The 20,502-nt window shown below is 48.4% G+C and overlaps 14 protein-coding genes across 14 annotated transcripts; 7 read left to right on the top strand and 7 right to left on the bottom strand.

Annotated features, from left to right (window-relative positions):
- Positions 1-154: 154 nt before the first annotated feature.
- On the bottom strand, positions 155-1,916 carry BDR25DRAFT_347591 (IF4E-domain-containing protein). The gene is made up of 3 exons (XM_033694283.1): positions 1,599-1,916; positions 694-1,530; positions 155-645 (listed from the first exon to the last, which is right to left on the bottom strand). The coding sequence occupies exons 1-3, from the start codon at positions 1,634-1,636 to the stop codon at positions 450-452; spliced, it is 1,071 nt and encodes a 356-aa protein (XP_033539579.1). The 5' UTR covers positions 1,637-1,916; the 3' UTR covers positions 155-449.
- A 922-nt stretch (positions 1,917-2,838) lies between these two features.
- On the top strand, positions 2,839-4,076 carry BDR25DRAFT_122589 (uncharacterized protein). The gene is made up of 3 exons (XM_033683723.1): positions 2,839-3,142; positions 3,194-3,869; positions 3,927-4,076. Exons 1-3 carry the CDS (start codon positions 3,085-3,087, stop codon positions 4,009-4,011), a joined length of 819 nt encoding a protein of 272 aa, XP_033539578.1. The 5' UTR covers positions 2,839-3,084; the 3' UTR covers positions 4,012-4,076.
- BDR25DRAFT_363574 (uncharacterized protein) lies at positions 4,068-4,722 on the bottom strand (the record flags this gene model as incomplete). The annotated part of the gene is made up of 6 exons (XM_033696761.1): positions 4,068-4,208; positions 4,263-4,303; positions 4,384-4,474; positions 4,554-4,614; positions 4,647-4,658; positions 4,694-4,722. 6 exons carry the CDS (start codon positions 4,720-4,722, stop codon positions 4,068-4,070), a joined length of 375 nt encoding a protein of 124 aa, XP_033539577.1.
- Positions 4,723-4,791: 69 nt separating this feature from the next.
- Positions 4,792-6,963, top strand: BDR25DRAFT_274046 (uncharacterized protein; the record flags this gene model as incomplete). Its single annotated transcript, XM_033687385.1, has 2 exons — positions 4,792-5,818; positions 5,869-6,963. The coding sequence occupies 2 exons, from the start codon at positions 4,792-4,794 to the stop codon at positions 6,609-6,611; spliced, it is 1,770 nt and encodes a 589-aa protein (XP_033539576.1). The 3' UTR covers positions 6,612-6,963.
- Positions 6,713-7,876, bottom strand: BDR25DRAFT_363572 (uncharacterized protein; the record flags this gene model as incomplete). The annotated part of the gene is made up of 9 exons (XM_033696760.1): positions 6,713-6,795; positions 6,840-6,925; positions 7,011-7,039; positions 7,100-7,233; positions 7,274-7,344; positions 7,403-7,427; positions 7,489-7,598; positions 7,651-7,799; positions 7,853-7,876. 9 exons carry the CDS (start codon positions 7,874-7,876, stop codon positions 6,713-6,715), a joined length of 711 nt encoding a protein of 236 aa, XP_033539575.1.
- Positions 7,877-7,986: 110 nt separating this feature from the next.
- BDR25DRAFT_363571 (uncharacterized protein) lies at positions 7,987-8,429 on the bottom strand (the record flags this gene model as incomplete). Its single annotated transcript, XM_033696759.1, has 3 exons — positions 7,987-8,114; positions 8,154-8,354; positions 8,399-8,429. 3 exons carry the CDS (start codon positions 8,427-8,429, stop codon positions 7,987-7,989), a joined length of 360 nt encoding a protein of 119 aa, XP_033539574.1.
- A 730-nt stretch (positions 8,430-9,159) lies between these two features.
- Positions 9,160-9,962, bottom strand: BDR25DRAFT_308124 (class I glutamine amidotransferase-like protein). Its single transcript, XM_033690969.1, has one exon. The coding sequence runs from the start codon at positions 9,901-9,903 to the stop codon at positions 9,199-9,201; it is 705 nt and encodes a 234-aa protein (XP_033539573.1). The 5' UTR covers positions 9,904-9,962; the 3' UTR covers positions 9,160-9,198.
- Positions 9,963-11,083: 1,121 nt separating this feature from the next.
- Positions 11,084-11,815, top strand: BDR25DRAFT_320489 (uncharacterized protein; the record flags this gene model as incomplete). Its single annotated transcript, XM_033691908.1, has 2 exons — positions 11,084-11,537; positions 11,607-11,815. The coding sequence occupies 2 exons, from the start codon at positions 11,084-11,086 to the stop codon at positions 11,813-11,815; spliced, it is 663 nt and encodes a 220-aa protein (XP_033539572.1).
- A 698-nt stretch (positions 11,816-12,513) lies between these two features.
- Positions 12,514-13,350, top strand: BDR25DRAFT_247765 (uncharacterized protein; the record flags this gene model as incomplete). The annotated part of the gene is made up of 1 exon (XM_033685957.1): positions 12,514-13,350. One exon carries the CDS (start codon positions 12,514-12,516, stop codon positions 13,348-13,350), a length of 837 nt encoding a protein of 278 aa, XP_033539571.1.
- A 1,226-nt stretch (positions 13,351-14,576) lies between these two features.
- Positions 14,577-16,105, bottom strand: BDR25DRAFT_363567 (uncharacterized protein; the record flags this gene model as incomplete). The annotated part of the gene is made up of 9 exons (XM_033696758.1): positions 14,577-14,735; positions 14,762-14,945; positions 14,984-15,092; positions 15,155-15,296; positions 15,440-15,545; positions 15,613-15,657; positions 15,684-15,867; positions 15,897-15,988; positions 16,038-16,105. The coding sequence occupies 9 exons, from the start codon at positions 16,103-16,105 to the stop codon at positions 14,577-14,579; spliced, it is 1,089 nt and encodes a 362-aa protein (XP_033539570.1).
- Positions 16,106-16,139: 34 nt separating this feature from the next.
- On the top strand, positions 16,140-16,826 carry BDR25DRAFT_363566 (uncharacterized protein; the record flags this gene model as incomplete). Its single annotated transcript, XM_033696757.1, has 2 exons — positions 16,140-16,257; positions 16,285-16,826. The coding sequence occupies 2 exons, from the start codon at positions 16,140-16,142 to the stop codon at positions 16,824-16,826; spliced, it is 660 nt and encodes a 219-aa protein (XP_033539569.1).
- Positions 16,827-16,870: 44 nt separating this feature from the next.
- BDR25DRAFT_363565 (uncharacterized protein) lies at positions 16,871-17,538 on the top strand (the record flags this gene model as incomplete). Its single annotated transcript, XM_033696756.1, has 6 exons — positions 16,871-16,905; positions 16,933-17,015; positions 17,079-17,136; positions 17,175-17,227; positions 17,260-17,329; positions 17,388-17,538. The coding sequence occupies 6 exons, from the start codon at positions 16,871-16,873 to the stop codon at positions 17,536-17,538; spliced, it is 450 nt and encodes a 149-aa protein (XP_033539568.1).
- BDR25DRAFT_386145 (uncharacterized protein) lies at positions 17,380-18,770 on the bottom strand (the record flags this gene model as incomplete). Its single annotated transcript, XM_033697985.1, has 4 exons — positions 17,380-17,621; positions 17,681-18,311; positions 18,367-18,558; positions 18,615-18,770. The coding sequence occupies 4 exons, from the start codon at positions 18,768-18,770 to the stop codon at positions 17,584-17,586; spliced, it is 1,017 nt and encodes a 338-aa protein (XP_033539567.1). The 3' UTR covers positions 17,380-17,583.
- Positions 18,771-19,419: 649 nt separating this feature from the next.
- On the top strand, positions 19,420-19,629 carry BDR25DRAFT_247842 (uncharacterized protein; the record flags this gene model as incomplete). Its single annotated transcript, XM_033685962.1, has 1 exon — positions 19,420-19,629. The coding sequence occupies one exon, from the start codon at positions 19,420-19,422 to the stop codon at positions 19,627-19,629; it is 210 nt and encodes a 69-aa protein (XP_033539566.1).
- Positions 19,630-20,502: the final 873 nt, after the last annotated feature.

Below are 20,502 nucleotides of genomic sequence, written 5' to 3'. Positions count from 1 at the left end.
TGCACATTGACGTCTTCCGGTGCGCACTCGAAGAGTCTAGGTACCTCGTGGACCAGGGTAGATTAATCCCAAAAACAGTCGCATTCCTTCGAATGAGCGAACGTAAACTTCACATTAGGCAGTATTTGGCCGATTCCCCATTCCCATTTTCTCTCTTCACGTTCTGCATAAATCTGCTCTGCGTTTACTGCCCCTTAGCCAATCGTTGGAGCACCGCATGCTAACCAAGTCCTAGCCACGGCTGTGTAATATACATGGGTAATTGAAATCAGGAAATAGACGACTAGTCTCCGCCGCGTCGACTGAAGACTGTCCAAAGAAGAAGCCCATCCGTGAACTCGATGCCGTTAAGCCATACACACGCTAAAGCTGAAACCCGGGAAACTCATTTAAGCCGTACAATGCATGCTAGGGTAACGAAAGAAAGAAGAGTAAAAGGAATCCGGCCTCTAGGAACCAGCCATAGCTTTGTCGCGGTGGGACTCGTCGGCGGAGGAGACGACTCGCCGCTTTTCTTGGCCGTGGTGACCAGCTTTCTCTTGACGAGCTTGGTCGATGGCAGATCTTTGAGCGATACTTTCGTCGTGGCTGCGCCAGGTTATGATTGTGCCTTCAGGCAAGTTGAGGACCCGCTTGACGGTTTCACTGTCATCATTTTAGCAAGCACCCTTCGACCTTGGCACATATGCTTACCGAATCTTAATGTTCCGTCCCCCATCGTTCTTGGTCCAGATGCTGAAGACGTCTTCACCACTCCTAACACTAAGAACGAAGCCGCATACTTCGTCCGCAGCCTCGACAAATTGGTCGCCAATCAGAGCCATGAGGAGCTCCTCCCAGTAGCGGTCCGCCACGCCCTTTTTCAGGCGCATGATCCACTTGCCACCCCGTTTGTTCTCGTCATCCTCCCACACAGGGCGTATCCCTTCCTTGAAGAAATGATAATCCGAAACCGTTGGAAGAGTCGAGGGTCGGTTGAGGTGGACGAAGATTTTCCAGAAGTCTTGCGCCGTACTCATACGACATAGCGGTTTGGTAGATTTCTCGTAGTCGGAATTCTTGGGGGTTGGAGGGCGGTACCAGATAACCCAGGTGTACTTCAACGGCCACGGAGTGCTCAAGTCAAGAGCGCCCGAGGAACTCGTTGCTTCTTCCGAGGCAGTCGTGGACAGCGACTCTTTACGAGCGCTGTTTGCAGCCTTGCTACTCGGCTTTTCCTTCTTTTCGCCGGGAGTCGCTGGAGTGATTGGCTTGAAATCGAATGCCGTTCCTGGCGTCTTCGGCGTCTTAGTCGCTGATCCGAAAGAGGCGAACGCTCCAGATCCCAGACCAAAAGCTGAGGAGCCCACGGTGGTAGGGGAAGCCATCCCAGTGCTTGTCAGAGGCGAGATGGCATTGAAAGGATTCCTTCCCCCATGCGACGAAGTGTCGCCACCGAAGCGCTTTGTGGCAGAAAATGTGCGGGCTGGAGGGTCGTGCTTGTCGCTATGGTGGTCCGCATTGGACATGGACAGGGAGAGCTTGCTGGTGCTGTGCGCGATTCTGTCAGTCTCCGGGAGCTTTAAATCTCGAAAGGCGTGGGGATTATGTGTCCTTACTTGGAGCGACGGGTCCATAGATTGTCTCTGCTATCCATTGGCAATTAGGCAAAGGTAAAGAAAGATATCACGGGAAGAGCGACTCTGCTGGAAGCTTGGTGGGATAAAAGAGCGAACAAGCAGCAGAGCAACAGCTGGCGGGCCAACGGCCGGTGCTTCACACGGGAGTGCGACGAGCCTGCGTTGGGAGGCGGCTACTTCGGTGTGAGGCTCGAGGCGTATGCTGGGAAGATGTGAGTACTGTATTATCGATTCTCGGCGAGTAAATGCAGGGATTGGAGGAGCGTGCGGGAGCGTGGTGGTGCAGAGCGGTGTTGCTTGGTGGTTTGTCTTCAAGTGGAGGGAAAAGCCTCGCCTCGTTTGAGCAAGCGCGCGTCTGAGGCGGGCTTGGCGCTTGGCTCCCGCACGCCTCTTTTCCGCTGTTGAAAGTTCTTTCTCTCTTCTTCTCCAACACCGGCCGTCTACTCAAATCATCGTCAGCTCGACTTCACCCTCACTCAGCTGGCGACTCCGAATATGGCCCAGAAGAAGCCATCCCTCTTCTAAAACCATCATCACGAGGGCCGCCCTGCGGCTTCCATGATGCGGTGATGACCTGAAAGCAGGGACATGTCCACTGTCACGAGGCCTCCTTGTCTGAATTTGGTGACTCCTCTCTCAACTATCGTAGGTACCTCCCTTCTAGCCCTCTCTCACACCTTCCCCAGGATGACCATGTTCAATTGAACTACTTCTGGTAGTCCGAAGGCGCAGCCAGGAGCTACACTGTTGCAACACTGCAATTCCTTGGTTGAGCATGAGGTTCTAAGGCAAAGTCTGATCCCCCTTCCCTTTTGTGCCGAGTATCCGCCCTTCTCAATAGCCGCCTCCGTCCCCCAGCTAACGACGTCTAAGAAGTGACCCCATGGCCTCCTGCCTGGCGATCCGAGGCCTCCAAGAGTGTCAAAGATGCATTTCAAGAGAGAATCATTTCGTTTGTATTCCCCTGCGAGGCTGGAGGAACTGAGTCTTGTTCTACAATTATCTGCCGTCGGCCTGTTCTTCGGATGATCTCAAGCATCGTAAATCTTAAGGCTGGTATCGCAAGGCATCGATATTTTAAACGTCCACCCGGTTTCCCCAGCAATAATGATCATTTGTGAATGTGAAGCTGCCTCTGCGTGACTATTGTGGCGCATGGCTTCAGCCTGAGGTGCCGATTGGCTACGTCATATCCCTTCAGACACTTCACCCTGACAACCAAGCCCCTCCATTGCGACTCCCCTCCCACAACTCGAACAAACTCGAATGCAAACTCAAAGAGCCCCCACTCACAACCACTCTCTCCTTCGTGTCCCCCATTGCCAAGGTCTGCAGCCCGAGTGGAGTTAACGGTTCTCTGTATCACCCCACTGTTGGAGCATTCACGTGCCTTGCAAGCGTTGCGATTCCGCCGCTTCAGAACACCTCACCCACACTCAGCTCCCACAACAGCACCACCACAGACATGACTCAACACTCACCTCAGCTTCACTCACCGTCTCACCGCTCAGAACGGCCAAAGGGCAAGTTTCGAGTCCCTTGCGTGGAGCGTGTCCCATTAACAAATACCCCAGGGATTCTTAAGAACTCAAGTTCCTACCGCTCGAACTCACAGACGTCACCCACTGGAGAAGGTGCCCCGATTACGCAAATTCGCTCACCGGAGCGGCCAGAGCTGGGTCGGGAGCTGTCAGAGAAGGAGATCGTCTTGGAAAATACGCTGATCAATGCCGGGCCAGCCCACCGCCGCTCGTCCTCCAATCCTCGTGGGCCCGGGTCCCGTCGCCAGTCAGGCACCAGTGCGCACGCCGATGAAAACAGCCCGAGGCTGAAATGGGACGAGGCAAACCTGTATCTTACAGAGCAGCAACGGGACAGCACGATGAAGATTACTGAGCCGAAAACCCCATATGCCAAGCAATATGACCCTGTCGAAGACGAGGATGAGATCGAGATGCTCAATGCGGAAGAACTAAATGTAGACGAATTGGACGATAAGCCAAAATCTCGCAAGCCAAGGGTCGACGACATTCCGGACTTCGATCTTGGCGAACCCGAGCTGGAGGCCGAACATGCACACACACCCGATAGCGAGAAGAGGGTTGTTGTTGAACCTGATGCGGAGGGCGAGGAGGGGAGGCATGGTGAGGAGTTCCCACATATGACTCCCGAGGAGAGGGAGAAGCACCGCAAGTTCGAGGAGATGCGAAAGAGACATTACGAGATGAAGAACGTCAAGAACTTGCTTGGGTATGTTGAGTATTGGTTCCAAGTCGAGAGAAGAGTGAGTGCTAACTATATGTGCAGCCATCCAGAGGATCTTGACGAGGACGAGGATGATGGACAGCCCCCAGTTCCTCCACCACCATCCAATGCTCCGAACGGCCAGTAGCTATGTGGTCACAATATGCTTCCCCTCTAGAGTCAATCGTCTCCGAGCCCCTCTATTCACTTGCCCTTCTGCGGTAGCTGACCACTACATATCTGGGGAGTTGTGTCAACGATACTCTGCCCAATAATTTTCATTCTGGTGTTATTTCCAGCATTACCAACTTTGCTTTGGCTTGAGTCGTGGCTAGGCTTGCTTTCCTATGGTTCTCTGATTCCCTCTTTGCCTTGCAGTATTGATTGCCTTTGCTGCACGCGATACCCCGGAGCTGGATCAACATACATTTGGATCCGCGCTTGCCATCATTTGCATCGATATCCATCGCTTCCCTCCTACTGTTCTCGACCTATGTTCTCAGCGTTGTATGCATTGCACTGAATTTCGCTTTCGCGCCCCTAGTATGATTAGTGAATTGAGCTTGATATTCCGGTGGCGACGTTGATGCGCTGTGCTTTGGGAAGCTCTCCTACGAGGAAGCGTCAGCAACCAGAGGGATAGCAGCACGCGTAGAATTAGATAGATTGCAAATTGCAGGAGCTCGGTACTCCATTGTCATCATTCTTGAGAACATTTTCGCCCGAGAATTGAAGCCCACTGGCCGCAGTCCTATGATTGGGTAGACTTTGGGTCTAGGTCACGAAGCCACAGAGCTGCGCCCCATGGCGGGACGGAGCTTGCGTATCACCACGACGACAGCTGTCCGCCTGGAGACATCTCTCCCTCCCCCTCTTCCACCCTCAAACCTCTAACTACTGTCTACTACCCGCGATAACACCATCCAACATGACGAGGAATCAACACGGTCTCCGAAAGGTCGCTTCGACCGCCGACCTCTACTCCGATCCGTCTCCCCCCCCAAGGCAAGCCAACCTCTCCCGCGCCTTCACTACCGTCCAGCGACCCCGTCTGAACCCCTTCATCCACTCTCAAATAGCCCAGCAGGCACCGTCAGTCCGTCACAGCATCGCTGCACCGTTCGACAACCTCATCGATTTCGACGATGACTTTGGCCAACCGCACAGACAACAACGATCGCCAACTCCGCCTCCCGTACCGCCGAAAGTCAAGATAGCCCCGGCGCCTGAGATACCGACTTTTGCACCACGGAAGGAAGAGAGGCCGCCGAGGGAGGTGAAGAGGGATGGGCCTGAGAAGTATACGAAGCCATTTTGCGACTTCTTGACCGAGAATCCGACCGTGTTTCATACGGTTGATGCTGTAGGCAAAGACCTTGAGAAGAATGGGTATAAGAAGCTGTCTGAGCGTGATAGCTGGGATCTCAAGAGGGGAGGGAAGTACTATGTTGAGCGGAACGGCAGTTCTTTGGTTGCTTTCGCTATTGGAGAAGGGTATGAGGCAGGTAATGGGGCATCCATCATGGCCGGCCATATCGACGCCTTGACTGCAAAGCTCAAGCCTATCCCAAAGCTGAGGACCAAGGCTGGATACGTGCAGTTAGGGGTTGCGCCCTATGCTGGTGCATTAAATAATACATGGTGGGATCGTGATCTTGGAGTCGGAGGACGAGTGCTGATCAGAGAGGGTGGAAAGATCGTGACAAAGCTGGTTAAGCTCGATTGGCCGATTGCTAGGATTCCTACACTAGCACCTCATTTTGGAGCTGCTGCCCAGGGACCCTTCAATAAGGAGACGCAGATGGTTCCAATTATCGGTCTTGATAATTCCGATATGTCGGGTTCGGAGGGCGAGAACTGGAAGCCGAGTTTACTTGGTGGAGAAGGTGCTTTCACGGCGACTCAGCCTCCACGACTTGTCAGAGCTATCTCCAAGGAGTTAAACGTCACAGATTGTAAGTTGTTCATCGCCAATGAGTCTACTCGTTGCTAATCGCCACTCTAGATTCAAGCATCGTAAATTGGGAACTCGAGCTCTTTGACTACCAACCTGCCACCATCGGTGGCCTAGAAAAGGAATTCATCTTCGCAGGCCGCATCGACGATAAGCTCTGCTCCTGGGCCGCTATCCAAGCCCTCATCAACAGCACTTCCACCTTCTCTCGCACCCACTCCGCCTCCAGTCAAATCAAGATCGTCGCGCTCTTTGACGATGAGGAAATCGGCTCTCTCCTCCGACAAGGAGCTCGCGGAAACTTCCTTCCTACCATCGTCGAACGCATCGTCGACTCCTTCGCCTCAAAAAGCGTATCCAGTCTCATCAATCGCACATACGCAAACTCCTTCCTCGTCTCCTCCGACGTCTGCCATGCCGTAAACCCCAACTTTCTCGGCTCCTACCTCGAAAACCACGCGCCGCGTCTGAACATCGGTCCGGCTGTGACGTTCGATTCGAGCGGCCACATGACGACCGATTCCGTCTCGGCCGCTATTCTTACGCGGTGCACTGAAAGCACGGGGTCTAAGTTACAGGTCTTTCAAATCAGGAATGATAGCCGGGGTGGTGGCACAGTGGGGCCAATGTTGAGTGCGCATATGGGGGTTCGCTCGATTGATTGCGGGATTCCGCAATTGAGTATGCATAGTATTCGCGCGACGACGGGGAGCTTGGACCCCGGGCTCGGGGTTATTGCATTTCAGGGCTTCTTGGAGAATTTTGAGACTGTGGATGCGGAGTTTAAGCCCTAGAGGAAGGGTATAGTGGTGAAGAGAGAGGGGGAAAGGGGTGAATGGAGGGGATTCTTAGCGGCGGGATGCCAGAGACTAGATGTAACATACATACTCTTGCATTAGTTTCGGAAATATGGGACTTGAACAGATAGAGCGTACATGCAGATGAGCGGGAGTTTGGGTGTATTATTATTGGGAACAGCTATGGCCATTTTTCTTTGCTTTCCTTGCGCTTTACTCTCTTACTTAAGTATTTCGATGGTTTTCTCTCGAGCATCTCGCCCATTAACGCCGAGTTTACCTCATTCTTGCCCTCCCCGCTAAACGGCTTCCTCAGACCTCATCGCCCACATTAAGCTCTAGAAAGAAGGTAGGACATCTCCCTATGGTATTTATAAATAACTCTAGTTCTCCTACCAATCATAGCTGTTAAAAAAAAATCGCCTCTAGAATTCATGCCCCGACTTGTGACTTTTTGAGGCCTAAACAGAAAGATTTTTCCTCACATTGATCCAATGGTATTGGATCTGAGAAGCCTTCAGAATGGCTACAAATCTTTGTATGCGTCTCTGTATGGGATTGTAGACTGGACAATCGGCGCCCTTCGAATACGTTTGGTAGATGTTAGTTTGTATGGGGGCTGGAAGAGCAGGACGAGCTCACATGGCTAGGGTGGGGACCGCAATTGTAGATGGTAATATCCCAAGAAGAGACAATATTAGCGGGCATGCATGGACAGAGTGGTGATGTGCTCACCATTTAAGGCTTCTAATCCTCTCCTCTAAGAGCTACTTAGGAGCATACCCGACGCAGATCTAAATTCCTTCTTCGTGTCTTTTCATTCCTCTCTAACGGGTATACAACCCCTACTTAAAGTCTAGAATTCGGTTCTCACGGATCTTCTTCATCCACGGCGGGCTCTTAGGCGGGGATCGCCCTTGTCGTAGTTCGTCCAGACTCCAGCAAGTTTCTCGAAAACAATGGAAATATGACAACAATGGGTCTCTGCACTGGAGATCTGGATCCTTACTAGGAATCAATAAACAGGAACACAAACCGGTGTGTGGCTCTGATTTTAGAGTGGGAAGGCAATGAATAGAACCTGCCAACAAAAATGCCGTGGGTTTGGGAAGAAGGAGGCAGACGACAAACTTCTTCATTTAGAATATGTATGGTGCCCGTTAGAAGCCTGCCTCGAGCTCTGGTCTCGTCTGGGGACGTACAAGACAAAGGTTAGTTGGTGTTGATGAGAATTTCACCTCAATCTTCATTCCCATCTTCATTTAGCCAGTAAGAGTTATCCTTGACTGCGCATACACTAAGCTATTCATATCTCCCACTTAGCCTCCTCCGTAGCTGCAGAGCCCGACATATAGTCTCCTCCTTGCCACTCTCAATTCCTCACAACCTCAGGTACTTCAGTATTAATATACAGATCTTTCTCAAATATGTGCGGGATCTCTGAAAAACCAGGCTTGTCAACAAACAAGTCAAGGCTACAGACAGGGAAAAGCGCCATGCCTATTTAGGACGCATGAATCAATACAGGAAGTCACCAACTCATGTAGGTAATCAACCAAGTCAAGTTGGACCTTGAAAACCCCACAAACTTGCTTTTTGGCAATTCTGTGAAAAACGGCAAGCAAGGGATTTTAATGTTATTGTCTCCCGTGCCTGCTGACTGACGAGAGACCATGGAAAGGGAAGTGAGAAAACCAAAGTCTCTTGAAATTACAGATTCTAGTGAACGATTAGAAGCAGCTAATTCATGGTGTCAAAGCTGTATATGATGGGTGATCTAATACTATTGTGGCTTTTGTTGCGGGCCGAAATCATAGGGGAGTCTTATGATGATGGATTCGTTCGATTTCGCAGGAGTTCTATAAATTAGGGTACTTAGGGATTTCTGAGGGAGATGTAAGTCCTATGAATGGCGGGCCTCATTATTCGCTGTTGGTGATTCTTTTGAGGTTCATGACTCCTAGCTCTGAGATCTAGGGCCAAGAGTGTCATGGAACTTTTGCTACTGGAGTGGTGAGTATACAAATCCTTTCATTCCCTGACTATCTCATCTCCCCCCAACTCTCAGCCCAAACCTTGGGTTAAATGAAGTCGACAATCACTGTGCAATAGTGTATAGAGGGTATGAATCTTTCATACTACGCTTCGCTATATTTGCTCTAAATTTTTGTTAAAAAGAAAAACACCCACCGGATAGAGTAGTGATTGCCCTCGACAGGCTAGAACTACTTTCCAAGACATATATGGGTTATTGGTATGCTTCCTCACTGGATTTATATACTAAATATATCATGGGCCGCAACATGCGTTGTTTATCGTGTTAGTGCATTTAAAAGGTTGCTGGTGAACTTTGAGGGACTGGGTCAAATCCGAGCTGCTTGTAGGTGGAAAAACATACTTGATTGTGCGCCTGACTGGGGAATTGTGGGGGCTAGAGGCTGGTTATGTCCAGCTAGCGAAGTCTTCTTTGTAGCCACCGGTATCATATCAATAGAAGTGTAAAACATAAGACGCAGGTCCAACTATAGCATGGTGCAAACGTGTATTTCGAAGAAAGTCTTTAACTCAATATCTATCTCCACTCTCAAGATTCCAGAGCCTCCTCAATCCCAAACGGATCCGCAGTAGGATCTTCATGTCTCTGATACTCCATCCAAACCGCAATATCCCTGGCTACCTTTTCTCCATACATCTCCTTCACAAACCCAAACATAAGATCCGTCCCGGAGCAAACACCCGAAGAACTCCAGATATTCCCATCAACCACCCATCTTGCCTTCGGAATCCAAGTAACCTGAGGTCGCCAAACTGGAATAACCTTCCAAGCCCCCTTAAACGTCGTGGCTTTCTTCCCGTCCATTATTCCAGTCTGTGATGCGATCCCAGAGCCAGTGCAAACCGTGATGAGGTACTGAAGCTTTGGATACTGTTTGTTGATGAACTTGACAATTGGGTCTACGACTGCAGGATTCGGTTTTCCAACGTTGGCAGGATTTGGGTCAAAGCATCCCATACCCCCGGGGATGATGAGGACATCGAGTTGTGGAGCGGAGTCAAAGTCGTCAGTTGGCATCATGGTCTGGGACGTCGTGAATGGGGGCATGCCCATCTTCTCTGGCCATTCCTTGGGGAAGGTTGAGATAGGAGATTTCGTTTCGGCAATTAAGGAGAGACTGATGCCTTCAACGTGGGTTGTTAGGACATTGAGGACATCGATTGGACCGCAGACATCAATCAGTTGGAACCCTTCATAGAGTACGACTCCGTACTTCTTAGGTGTGGATTCCATGTTAGTCTGCTGAAAGTAAATGATATTTTGAGATATATCAAGAACTGTATGGCGTGCACAGGTATCTTTATGTAGAAAGAATAACGAATCGGGCTTCAGTATTTGGGGTCAGAAATCGGCAACTAATAGATCGGCAATGATACGGCACCGGTCGGCAACTTCCCCTCACCTACCATAATCCTTTCTCGCACTCCGCTCGTCCTTTCAGGTCTCGACCTTCATCATGCTTAAAATTTTTACTAGTTAGGCCATAATTAGTGCACTTCTTGTCTGCTAGCGCACAGAGCTTCAACCCACAATCATACGATTGTTCCTACCACCATTCGGCCGGGCGGCCATTCTATGTCAGGAATAGTCATGGAAAGTCTGAGTAGTTGGAAAACAATTTTAGAGTTTACCTTCCTTACTTACCCCGGGGAATCGATTCCTCTACTTCATGCCTTCTTGAGTGCTTGAAATAAACCACTCAACAAAAGTCCTCTTAAAGGTAATCGATGAGAACCGCCCGAATTGAAGCCTTTTACCTGTTAGCTCATTATTTTACGATGAGTGTATGATAGATGACTCGCGAGACATCATGGTTCGTGATGTCCTGTGTCGATAAGCATGCTCTGTAATACTATAACATTGCCCCTTTGTACATGGATACTCGTCCAGGAGAAGGTTCTGAACATATATTGAAGAAGAGGCTCCAGCAACCGTGATGTGATAAGGAGTTAGTGGAGGCGATATGTCTAGTATCAACAACGAAAGATCATCCCTGCAAAGCTCAGCATAGAGCTAGAACAATATCGTTTGGTAAGTCCCAAGTCTTGGCCGAAAATAGCGTACCTAGAAGAACAAAGGGAGACTGCTGAACGTCTTTGTGTGCGACAACACCTTTGTGTAGGACGATTTAAGTATCTTTGTTTCCATAAATAGCGTTGTTCCATCTAGCTTCATTCTTTGCCTCGGGACCAAATTGTTCGTGATGACCACTCAACAAAGCCATTGTCGTCTAGGAATATCTTCTCGGTCTTCGCACTTTGGCTGGCACATCTTCTCATTGCAACATCTCGTGAATCTGTCAGCCATACCACCGCATTGATCGAACTCTAAAATAAAATACCCACTTTCGAAGGCAGGTCTCAAATCACGCACAATGAAATTCAGAAAGCAACCCAAGCCATCGACCCTCATAATGTACCGACCTGGCCCTACCCAGAAGAACTTCAAAGGATCTGGCGATAAATTTCACCCTTTTTTGGAACAATTCTCCCAATTTCCAGAAAATCCATTCGTCCATCGACGATGCATCGGCTACATGAACAGCAAAGAGCAGCGCGAATGGAGTCCCCAAAGACGCCGCAGCTTCTCCGTTAAAGACTGGAACACGTATGATACCATGGAAAATTTCATTACCACGCTTCGTAATTCGAGAAAAAGGGTCCGAATTGGCGAATTCGTAACATCGTATAGCCTTCTAAATTGGAAGACTTTAGGAGAGGAGCGTACACGACGACACGCATGGGCGGTAGCCATCATCAAACGAGAGGGAGGTCGTGGAAATGCTCTTGTGGTATACTGTTCTCAACCTGAGCCTTGCGATGCATGTCGAAATCATCTCCTAGCGAACGAATATCTAGAAAGACCTTGTGAGTCCTGTTTTCGGACTCGGAAATTGAAAAGCAAGGTTAACTTCTGGCGCAGACAGATGCTGATAGGGTACCAACGAGAAATGGTGAAAGTGCTGAGAGAAGAGAAAACACTAGACATTAGAGAGGTTTGGTATTCGACCGAGAAGGAAAGTGGGACTTTAATGTGTGTGTTGCATACTGGACGTTGGATTGAGAGAATGGTATGGTTTGGGGATAAGCTGCTGAAGAAGAACGACCCAAGAGTAGAAGGGTTTGTGAAGCTGTCAGAGCCATGAGACTGTCACTGGAGAAATAAGACAAGATTTGTCGGCCGTTGAGGACATCTTTGGGAATAGTGTATTTAGTTTCAGATGTACTGCATAATTTTCCACCATTGCACTAAGAGTTGCCCGTATACCTCCAGTTGCCCAATTCACTGTCGTTTCATGAGTTTCTTCGATCCAATGAGTCGTGAACAATGAGCTCTCACAATTTGCCCTATTCTACTCGTCTTGGAGTCATCACACTGTGCGGTAGTTTCCTTCTCCTGTCCGGCGTTTTACGAATTTGAAGTTAGGTTTCACGGTGCAAGGGATACCGGGTAAACCGCCAGGGGATTTTCGCGATATACGATGTGGGGTATAAATTACAGGGGCGGTTCTATAGTTCCGGCACGCCCCACCCTATCTATATAGATAATCTTGGAGTATACGAAACCCCAATTCAAACTGAACCTGATAGGGTTTTCCATTTGTGGTTGATGGAGATGACGTCGAAGGCCGTTCATCCTAGCCAGTTTCGAGGTTTGAACCACCACCATTGGATGGCGGGGGCCGAAAAGATCTTGGGGGTTTGATGAAATAGATCGGCATCTTAGCAAGTACATGGAAAAGGAAATATAAGATGGCTAATGATCGGCGAGGATTTGTGACGTGAAGAGCAGAAGGCTTCATACCTCGACCACATTGCCGATCAATCCAATCCCATCGTTATAATGCTTCCTATTCTCTTCCTCAGCTTTACAATTGCTGCTACTGCTTCTGAAAAATGCAGCCGCACCTTCCTCAACGATGCAACCGATGCCTACCTCGGAGCCCAAAGTAAAGGCGTCTACACTTCTATGTTTTCCTTTGCGGAGAACTTCACCTATACCGAGCAATTCAAGCCGGCTAACATTGCCAGCGGAATTCTCTCCAAGGCCTTGAAAATCGACCACAATCGCAGCCTCCTTGATACAGTCCTTTGTACAACCTTTACTGAGATCATTGTCACTGATCCGAGCCATCCATATGTTATTGGAACGAGGATGGAGTTGGATGGGCAAAAGATAACCAAAATGGAGACGTTGGTGACGGATGAGGGCGACTGGCTGTTCAATGCGACAGGATATGCGTATTACAATTCGCTCGAGAAATGGGATCCCATTCCGGAAGACCAGCGGGACTCTCGCGAAGTCATTAAAGCAGCCGGTGACGCATACTTCAATCGCTTCGCAGATGCAAACTATACAGTGCCGTGGGGAACACCATGCGCACGGCTCGAGGGTGGCGCCTACACTGGTAGTCGAAATCTGACCGCGAACACGTGCAATTTGGGTTTACCAAGTACTATTAAGGTCGTTGATCGCCGCTACGTTATCGATGAGGAACTAGGTGCTGTGGACATTTATGTCGGATTCCCCGGACTGGACAGAGCGAGCAAAGAACCAGGTCCCGATAGCCATTTGTTTAGAGTTGAGAAAGGGAAGTTGAGATACATTCATACGATCTCCACCTGCGAAGGCCATCCAGGCTGTGGGCTGGGTAATACAACTTTTGTTCCGGGGCTTTGAAGTAAGACTGTGAACTGGGAACCCGCGAAGGCAGTTTCATACCGAAAATGGAACTTTTGGTCAAGTTTGAAATGCATAGACTGTGATGTTGATATTTGTTCCGCCGCCATAGCATTCTTTAAAGGGCTATGGGTAGAGAACTATTAGAGCTTTACCCGCTTTTCTTTTTCGGTAACTGCCCCTGAGGTTGTATGACACTCGCTTCTGGATGTACCAACATATTGTCACACTACCAAAGGCTTATTTATTCCAGGTGTTGCAGATATATCTTGTTCTCCGGGCCCCCGGCTGTATGCTTGACTAGTGCCTTCACAATTCAACTACTCATTCCAAGGAACTGCAGCAAAATGATGAGTAATGAAGTCTCTAGGCGCGCTAAAACCAATGACCCACTCGTGACCGGACCCTGCGCAAGAATTCAAACTATGTGAGTCGGCTTTACTTTGACAGATCAAACTCCCAAGGCTTACCGGGCCAGTGTCTGGTTGATCCCACCGTCTCTCACGGAGCCAACTGCTTGCTATCTGCACTTGATATATGTTTTCCAATCACTGGCAACCAATACACTTCTTGTATGTGCAAGACTTCAAAGACCTTCTTTTCAAAGTACAGAAGCTGCATGGAATTTGGTAGAGGTAGATCATCTGCGTCGTACACTTGTTGCTACTACCCATCTTCATATAAATCTCCTCTTCTTAAGTATTAAAAAATGCTAGTATAATGGCAGACTTTGACACCCTTGATTGGTGCACTTGGAATTAACCCCCTATTTGAACAAGATGAGCTGCATGTGAGGAATAAAAGACTCAAGACTACGCGGAAGCTTATAAAAAAGATCTTCTAGGTCTGTGGGCAGACTGTCTAATCGTCTTTGCAGATCTGACATCCGATCGGCATTTATCATACCCTGTAGAAGCGACTGGCCTACCAGGTGAACCCAAAGGAACACCCCAGAGGCTTTATTGACACTCCTTCAATGAGACTGGAGGCTTGCGTCTTGTTGCTTAGTTTTAGCTTTAAGAAGTGTTTGTTCGAATCGAAAGCATAAATTCGGATACCCCTAAGCGTCAGTTCTTCCAAACGAAGGTTAGGGCCGCAATCAAGAGTAATTTCAAAGACGAGCCAGGTCAACTGGCAGCAAACCTTCACTCTTTGTCCGCATATGCATAATAAAAAGTCGGCCAACTCCTATAGATATTTAAACTCACCAGAGACATATTAACAAATTAGTATTGCCGCTGTCGTATTTCTGCTAGCCTCATCTGCAAGGCTGAGACATCTTTCTTCTTCCAAGTACTTGCAAGGGCATATTTGAAACCCCTCCATCTCTTTCGCTTTTCAGTGGATTTTGGCCCTTGGACTATTGCGATCAATTTCTCAGCCACCTGGAGGTCGATAGACATCTTTTGACAACTGTTGATGCAGATTTATAAGATCGTAGTTCATTGTAGCAACACGTTCCGATATACCACTGACGGATTGGTAAGCCTCCTGGCTTTCCTCTATCGGCTTTCCCGCAAACTGGAAAATTGAATAATATTTGAAGCGAGTCCGAGGGAGGTGAGAGGGTCCATGCTAACGGAAGGGATCCGTCACTTTCCACGGAGTAGTGAGCTATGAAAGAATTAGCCACTTAGAGAGAGTGTGGCTTGTCTCTGAATCGTTGGAGGAAGAGGAAGAGAACGGCCTCCAAAGGTTTGGGGCGGGAGCTGTTTGTATGAAGGAGGGGCTGTGGCGCATCCCTGCAGATGCCAAGGAGACTTGCTTTACCTAAAGATGAGGGTCCTGGTGGCAGTGTATGCACCTCGAAGGCATGCCAGTTTCAAAGTCTGATAGAAGGTGGGGTCGACTATGCAAAGGATACGAGAATGTTGTGGTGGCGCTAAGCTCTGATCTTGAAATCGGACTTGCGAGTTGGATATGTGGTTTCGAAATGTGTTTGGCCCCTATGTTTCACACTCAAGCTCTTCATCTCTACCAATCGCAACCATGGAACCTCCGAATTTACTTCTTAATACTCAGTGCTAAAAGCAAAATACTCTAATACTATATCCATACACTAAGATAAATCGGTTACCTAAGCGTCCACAAAGGCTTCTTTAGACATTGATGTCTTTTCGGATCCCACTTGCTGCCGAATGTGGAACATAAGACAGTCCATATAGGACAGAAATACGCAGCCAGTACATGCGCTCCTTGATTCCGGTAACAGATCTAATAGAGAAACCCCTCCTAGTTACGTTCTACGTTATGTGATGACACGTTGTGCTTGGGACGAGAAGGAAGAGGAATCGTAGAGGGACCGGACTAGGCGTGTTTCACGTAATAATCACCTAGTTGGCCCCAAATGTGCTTTCTTTCTGGCAGTTTCCATTAGAGCCATTAGCGTCGGATTATGCTGTGGAACTTTCCAATCTTCAATTTCCGAGAGTTCGAAACTATCTGCGCGTCTTGCTTCCACAACATCGTTGGTGGTAATGTTCTTCGATATCAATAGGACGCCAGCATGAGTGGCTTCTTAGCAAATTCGCTGCCGTGTTCTTGACGGGTTAACAGCCAGCTTTGTAAACTGGTTATATAAAGCGAAGACTCCCTTCGTTTTGATCTCTTTATATCAGTCTTTCGTTTTCCAAAGAACCTGAGAATTAATGTCGTTTTTCTTTGCCTTTGCTAGTATAGTGGGATACACCACTGGAGTTGATACTAAAGGGCTCTTCGAGCTTCCTTGCCCAGCATCTCCTCGAAATGTCGACATACGAACTGTGAAAATATTTCCCCAAGGTTCCGTAATGACTGTCAGATGGATCAACTATCTGTTCACGAATTACATAATTCAGCTGAATCAACACAAGCCGGAAATAGCAGGCCCAATCGTGTATCGTAAGTTCCTCTTCCTGATCGCTTTTTGTTGACTCCTAGCCTAATGATGATCAGACAAAACTGGGAAGGATACCGAAATCAGTCATTTCGACTGGACTGTGTCAGTCAATGCTACAGATGCTTCCTCATTCTCGTTGGATCTTTCAGCTTCTCAGACATTCTACTTCTGGTTGTCTGATCCGAATAACAACACGAATCCTTACAACTTCACATCCTGCTATTTCAACATTACTTCGCCATCTTCGCTATCACCAACTTCATCCACAGTGGCAAACACACTGTCACTGACAAGTGTCCAGACATGGAGCCCTTCAGCATTTCTAACACCGACCGTAACGACCACGACTCAGAAAACGGGTGGAAGCGAGAAATCACAAGGGCAGGCAAAGGAAATGGGCCTTGGGGTGGGTCTCGGAGTTGGGATCCCCATTTTCATTCTATTAGCAATCTGCACTGGATTTGCTATCAAGTATTTGAGAAAGATTATGAAGGACAAGTCTCGAGTGACTTGGGGTACACATATAGTGAATAGGGTAGGAGTCGAGTTGCCTGATAATGTTAGGAAGCATGAGTTACCAGTTGGATACGGGCAATGAGTTCTCGGGTGTTCTGCGTTTGCCGAAGGTGTATTACTAGCCGAATGGCTGGCTGGGGTAATTGGAGGAGCTCTAATTCGTGGGGGTGGGATCCGATCTTCCCAAGATTTGAGGACCGGCCCACAGCCTCAAGCAAGCCGCCAATAGTTTCTGCCCTTTCAGAATCATTTTTCAAGCCAAGGCTTGCCTGTATTTCCCAGAACAAGAAGCATACCGCGAAAGGCTGAGAAAATTATGCCACGTGATGCGAAGTCGATAGACGTGTCCGTCTGAAACAGATTTTCCGTCGACGAGTTAAAGATCCAAGACAGTGAGTTGAAACTGCATGGGGCGCTTCTGCCTTGTAAGTTGGAACATTTACCTGCTGACCGTTCGACATAAGAAAGTCCACCGGGCAAATGGTAGATGAATTTAGCATTTCAAACATTTCAAGTTAGATTCACGAGAGATATCCTAATGAGAGATGTTCTCAGAATCACAACCGACGAGATCTTTGTCTGTGAGTGCGCGGAGAAAGCAGGAATAAATTTAGCAATTGGCAGAGCAAATCGAGGACAATAGTCCATTGTCGATAGATATGTCGCTAGTTAGCGGCTTAGCAGTTATCATCGCCACTGAACCAACATCCGAAGAACCATTTACCCTACCACATGCAACGAAGGACGAGAAGGGCCTCAACTTCAATTGGGTAATTTGCGTAAAGGGTATTTGAATCGTCGTTATTACTCTGTCTCTTCTCTTACTGTTATGTCCTCTTTTAAGTGACCATAACGTTGCCAGGCAGAGCGGGGAGCCCTGTGAAAGAATGGTTAAGCGCTGGAACACAAATAAGGAAGGGAAGGAATGTGACTCACAGTCATCTATATTCTCTTTAACCATATCGGGAACTATACACTTGTTCTGTTGAGCGATAGTCTGCGTCTTGAGCATCGGAGCGGAAACGTAGGTATGGCCATCCATAGCCTTTTGGAGAGAATCGTCCTTCCAGCCAAAAACGTAATCAGCATGGGTAGAATAGCCAGTCTTGTCGCCGCTAGACCAGACAAATGGCTGACTGCCATCCTCAGGCCAATCTGCCTTATTATTAAAGGCTTTAGTATCCCAGACAGTCTCAAGCAGGAGTTGAGGGATTTTGACCGGATGTGTAGAAGGACAATTTCCGCCAGACTCGAAGGTACCGGTCTCTGGATACGCAACATGGTCTCGATGGTTAGGGGAATCCAGGTTAACACCATCCCAACAGGTCGGGAAACGATGGTTGGCCATGATACCGGCAGGACAAGGCTTTTTAGGGAATTCGAGAGTCTCTGGAGCGCGGGTACCCTCGTTCTCCATACATATGTAAGTAAGTTGTCGGAAATCTCTGGCTTGTTCGCGGGTCCGGTAGTTTAAATCGCCAACAAGCATACGAAAGCCTGGCTTGAAAGCAGTAACCTTTGATTTTTGTGCGGTATCGAAGAGGGCATCTGTCATATAATAGACCACCTTAGGGTTAAGTTAGCCGGCTGTTATGCCAGCTTGTTGTCCAGCAAGTACTCACCATACCACCCTGAGTGCCGTCCATACCTTGTTGGGCTCTTTGCGGGACCCTCTTGAAAGTACCATTTTTGGCACGGAAGAAGAGAACGGCGGTCCAGTAATTAGAGAAGTCTTCGGTGAATTGACAGCTCGTGCAAGTGGAAAGTTTTGCGAGATCATGTGTCTTGGGGTCCATTGAAATGTTGAAGGAGTTCTAAGAGCTATTAGCTATGGTCATGAGCCAGAATTCCAAGGAGATGGAATATATACGCCTCCGATGATCTGATGAAGATGAGGTGATGGGTTCATCCCAGGGTTGACCAAGGGGTCCAGACGCTGGACGGTCAGACGGGCGCAGCCGAATCGAAGTAGTGCGCTAGTAGGTGCAAACAGCCCTAAGGCAGCGACAAATGTATTCCACTTCATCTTGACGACAAGTTGTTAGTTTGGGGATGGTGACAACGATGGAGGAAAACTGGAAGTAGGGGGGAAAGGTGGTAGTTATGACCCTGGCTAGGGTGAACATACACCGTGAACAGCTGCCGTTTCTGCAACATACTGATAACAAAACAGGAATTAAATTAAGTCTCGAGACATATCACTCATTAATGCAGTAGGATATTTCGAGGACTCAACGAGCTGATGTTAATTACGGTTAATATCGACGACAGCCAACGCGCGTCTCGCATCCAAGCAATCAAGCTTAAGCTTGTATCGACGCCTACGAGCTCGCAATAATTGGTCCTAGATTTTCTATTTGCAGGCCCCCGCACTATCTGTTCGGCAGGAAAGGTGGCTCTTATCGAATGAAGATATTCCATCGATTCTTATTTAATCAAGAAGGATGCATCTGATTATTGCCACGTTCTTGCCTAGCATTAATGCACACCGAAGGTGTGGCATATCATCAATGAACCAAATTAGCATTTCTGATCTGACGTCGTCTAACTCGCTCCTGAAATACCTACGTACCGCCAGTCATGAATCTGTTGGGCAGACATCTTTACTTTGGTTTTCTTCCACGCCTGAAATCGCCTTGGTGAAACACGGTTACACGGCCTCCACCGCGCTCACAATGAAGCTTTCACTCGGGATCATCGCCCTCTGGTTCGCCATTGCCCATGGCCAAAATGCGGCCGAATGCACTCGAGAACTCGCAAGAACCGACGATTGTGCTGCTGTAATCGATGCCAACGCATGTTATAACCAAAACCGATTCAATAACGCGCAGACGCTGCAGTGTATTGATGGGAAAGACAATGCGGATAGGGCTAAGAAGGCATAATTTCCACACAAGCGATGCCTCTCGAGACAGGACCTGCTAACTAGCTTGTGTAGGCTTGCAAGTGCTGCAGCTGTGTTGGCAAACAAATGTGCGACTGGGCCACGAAGCAAAAGCTTTGTTAGACATCCTAGCTAGGAAAGAGAAGCGCGCTGGCCAAGTTTCTAGCTTCTAGGGTTGGATGAACTGAACGTTCTTGAAGATCGTTGGTACTCGGAGTGGACTTTCGTCGCGGCAGATTGTACGAATGCGCGCCAAGGTACATGTACCCTTTACATGCATTAGAGGCCGCAGTAAGAATGAATATTAGTGTGTTCATGTCCCGTAAGAGCCCAACTTGTGGAACATCATTATTTTGATCAGCACCTTCGGCATTGCGATACAGGACTACAGTGATGGACTGCCGAACTCAGACGTCAAAATAAACGGTGCCGTGGGATGCAGCGACATGGAACCCCCTGCTAGTTTCTGCAATGTAGAGTGCTGCATTGATTAGCAAGATCCTGGGCGAGGCCTTGGAGTCTCTGAATGTCTTGCATGAGCTGAGGAGGGGACATATGGCAAACGACTCGACAAGGGATCGAGATCCAAACAAGGTGGAATGAGTGTATTGTAAGGTCTGAGGAGCTCGATAGAGCTCTAAGCTGACTATATACTGTACGAGATAGGAGCTATGCCTAATGAGTGAATAGTGCAGTACATGGGTATGATATCGCGTGAGACACGTGCGACACACCCCCCCAGCTTTGACGAAGTGAATACTGAAGCAAAGCTGTACAAAGAGAAATAATAGACTGCAGGTGTACAGTAGTGCACTCAAGAGTGCGAAACAGCAAAAAGAAGTTGGTAGGCTTAGGCTTTAAAGCCAATGTTAGT

The sequence above is a fragment of the Lindgomyces ingoldianus genome, assembly GCF_010093535.1.
Source record: "Lindgomyces ingoldianus strain ATCC 200398 unplaced genomic scaffold BDR25scaffold_72, whole genome shotgun sequence".
Taxonomy (NCBI): Eukaryota; Fungi; Ascomycota; class Dothideomycetes; order Pleosporales; family Lindgomycetaceae; genus Lindgomyces; species Lindgomyces ingoldianus.
Note: the sequence above shows the minus strand (reverse complement) of the source record. Positions and strands in the feature narration are given on the sequence as shown.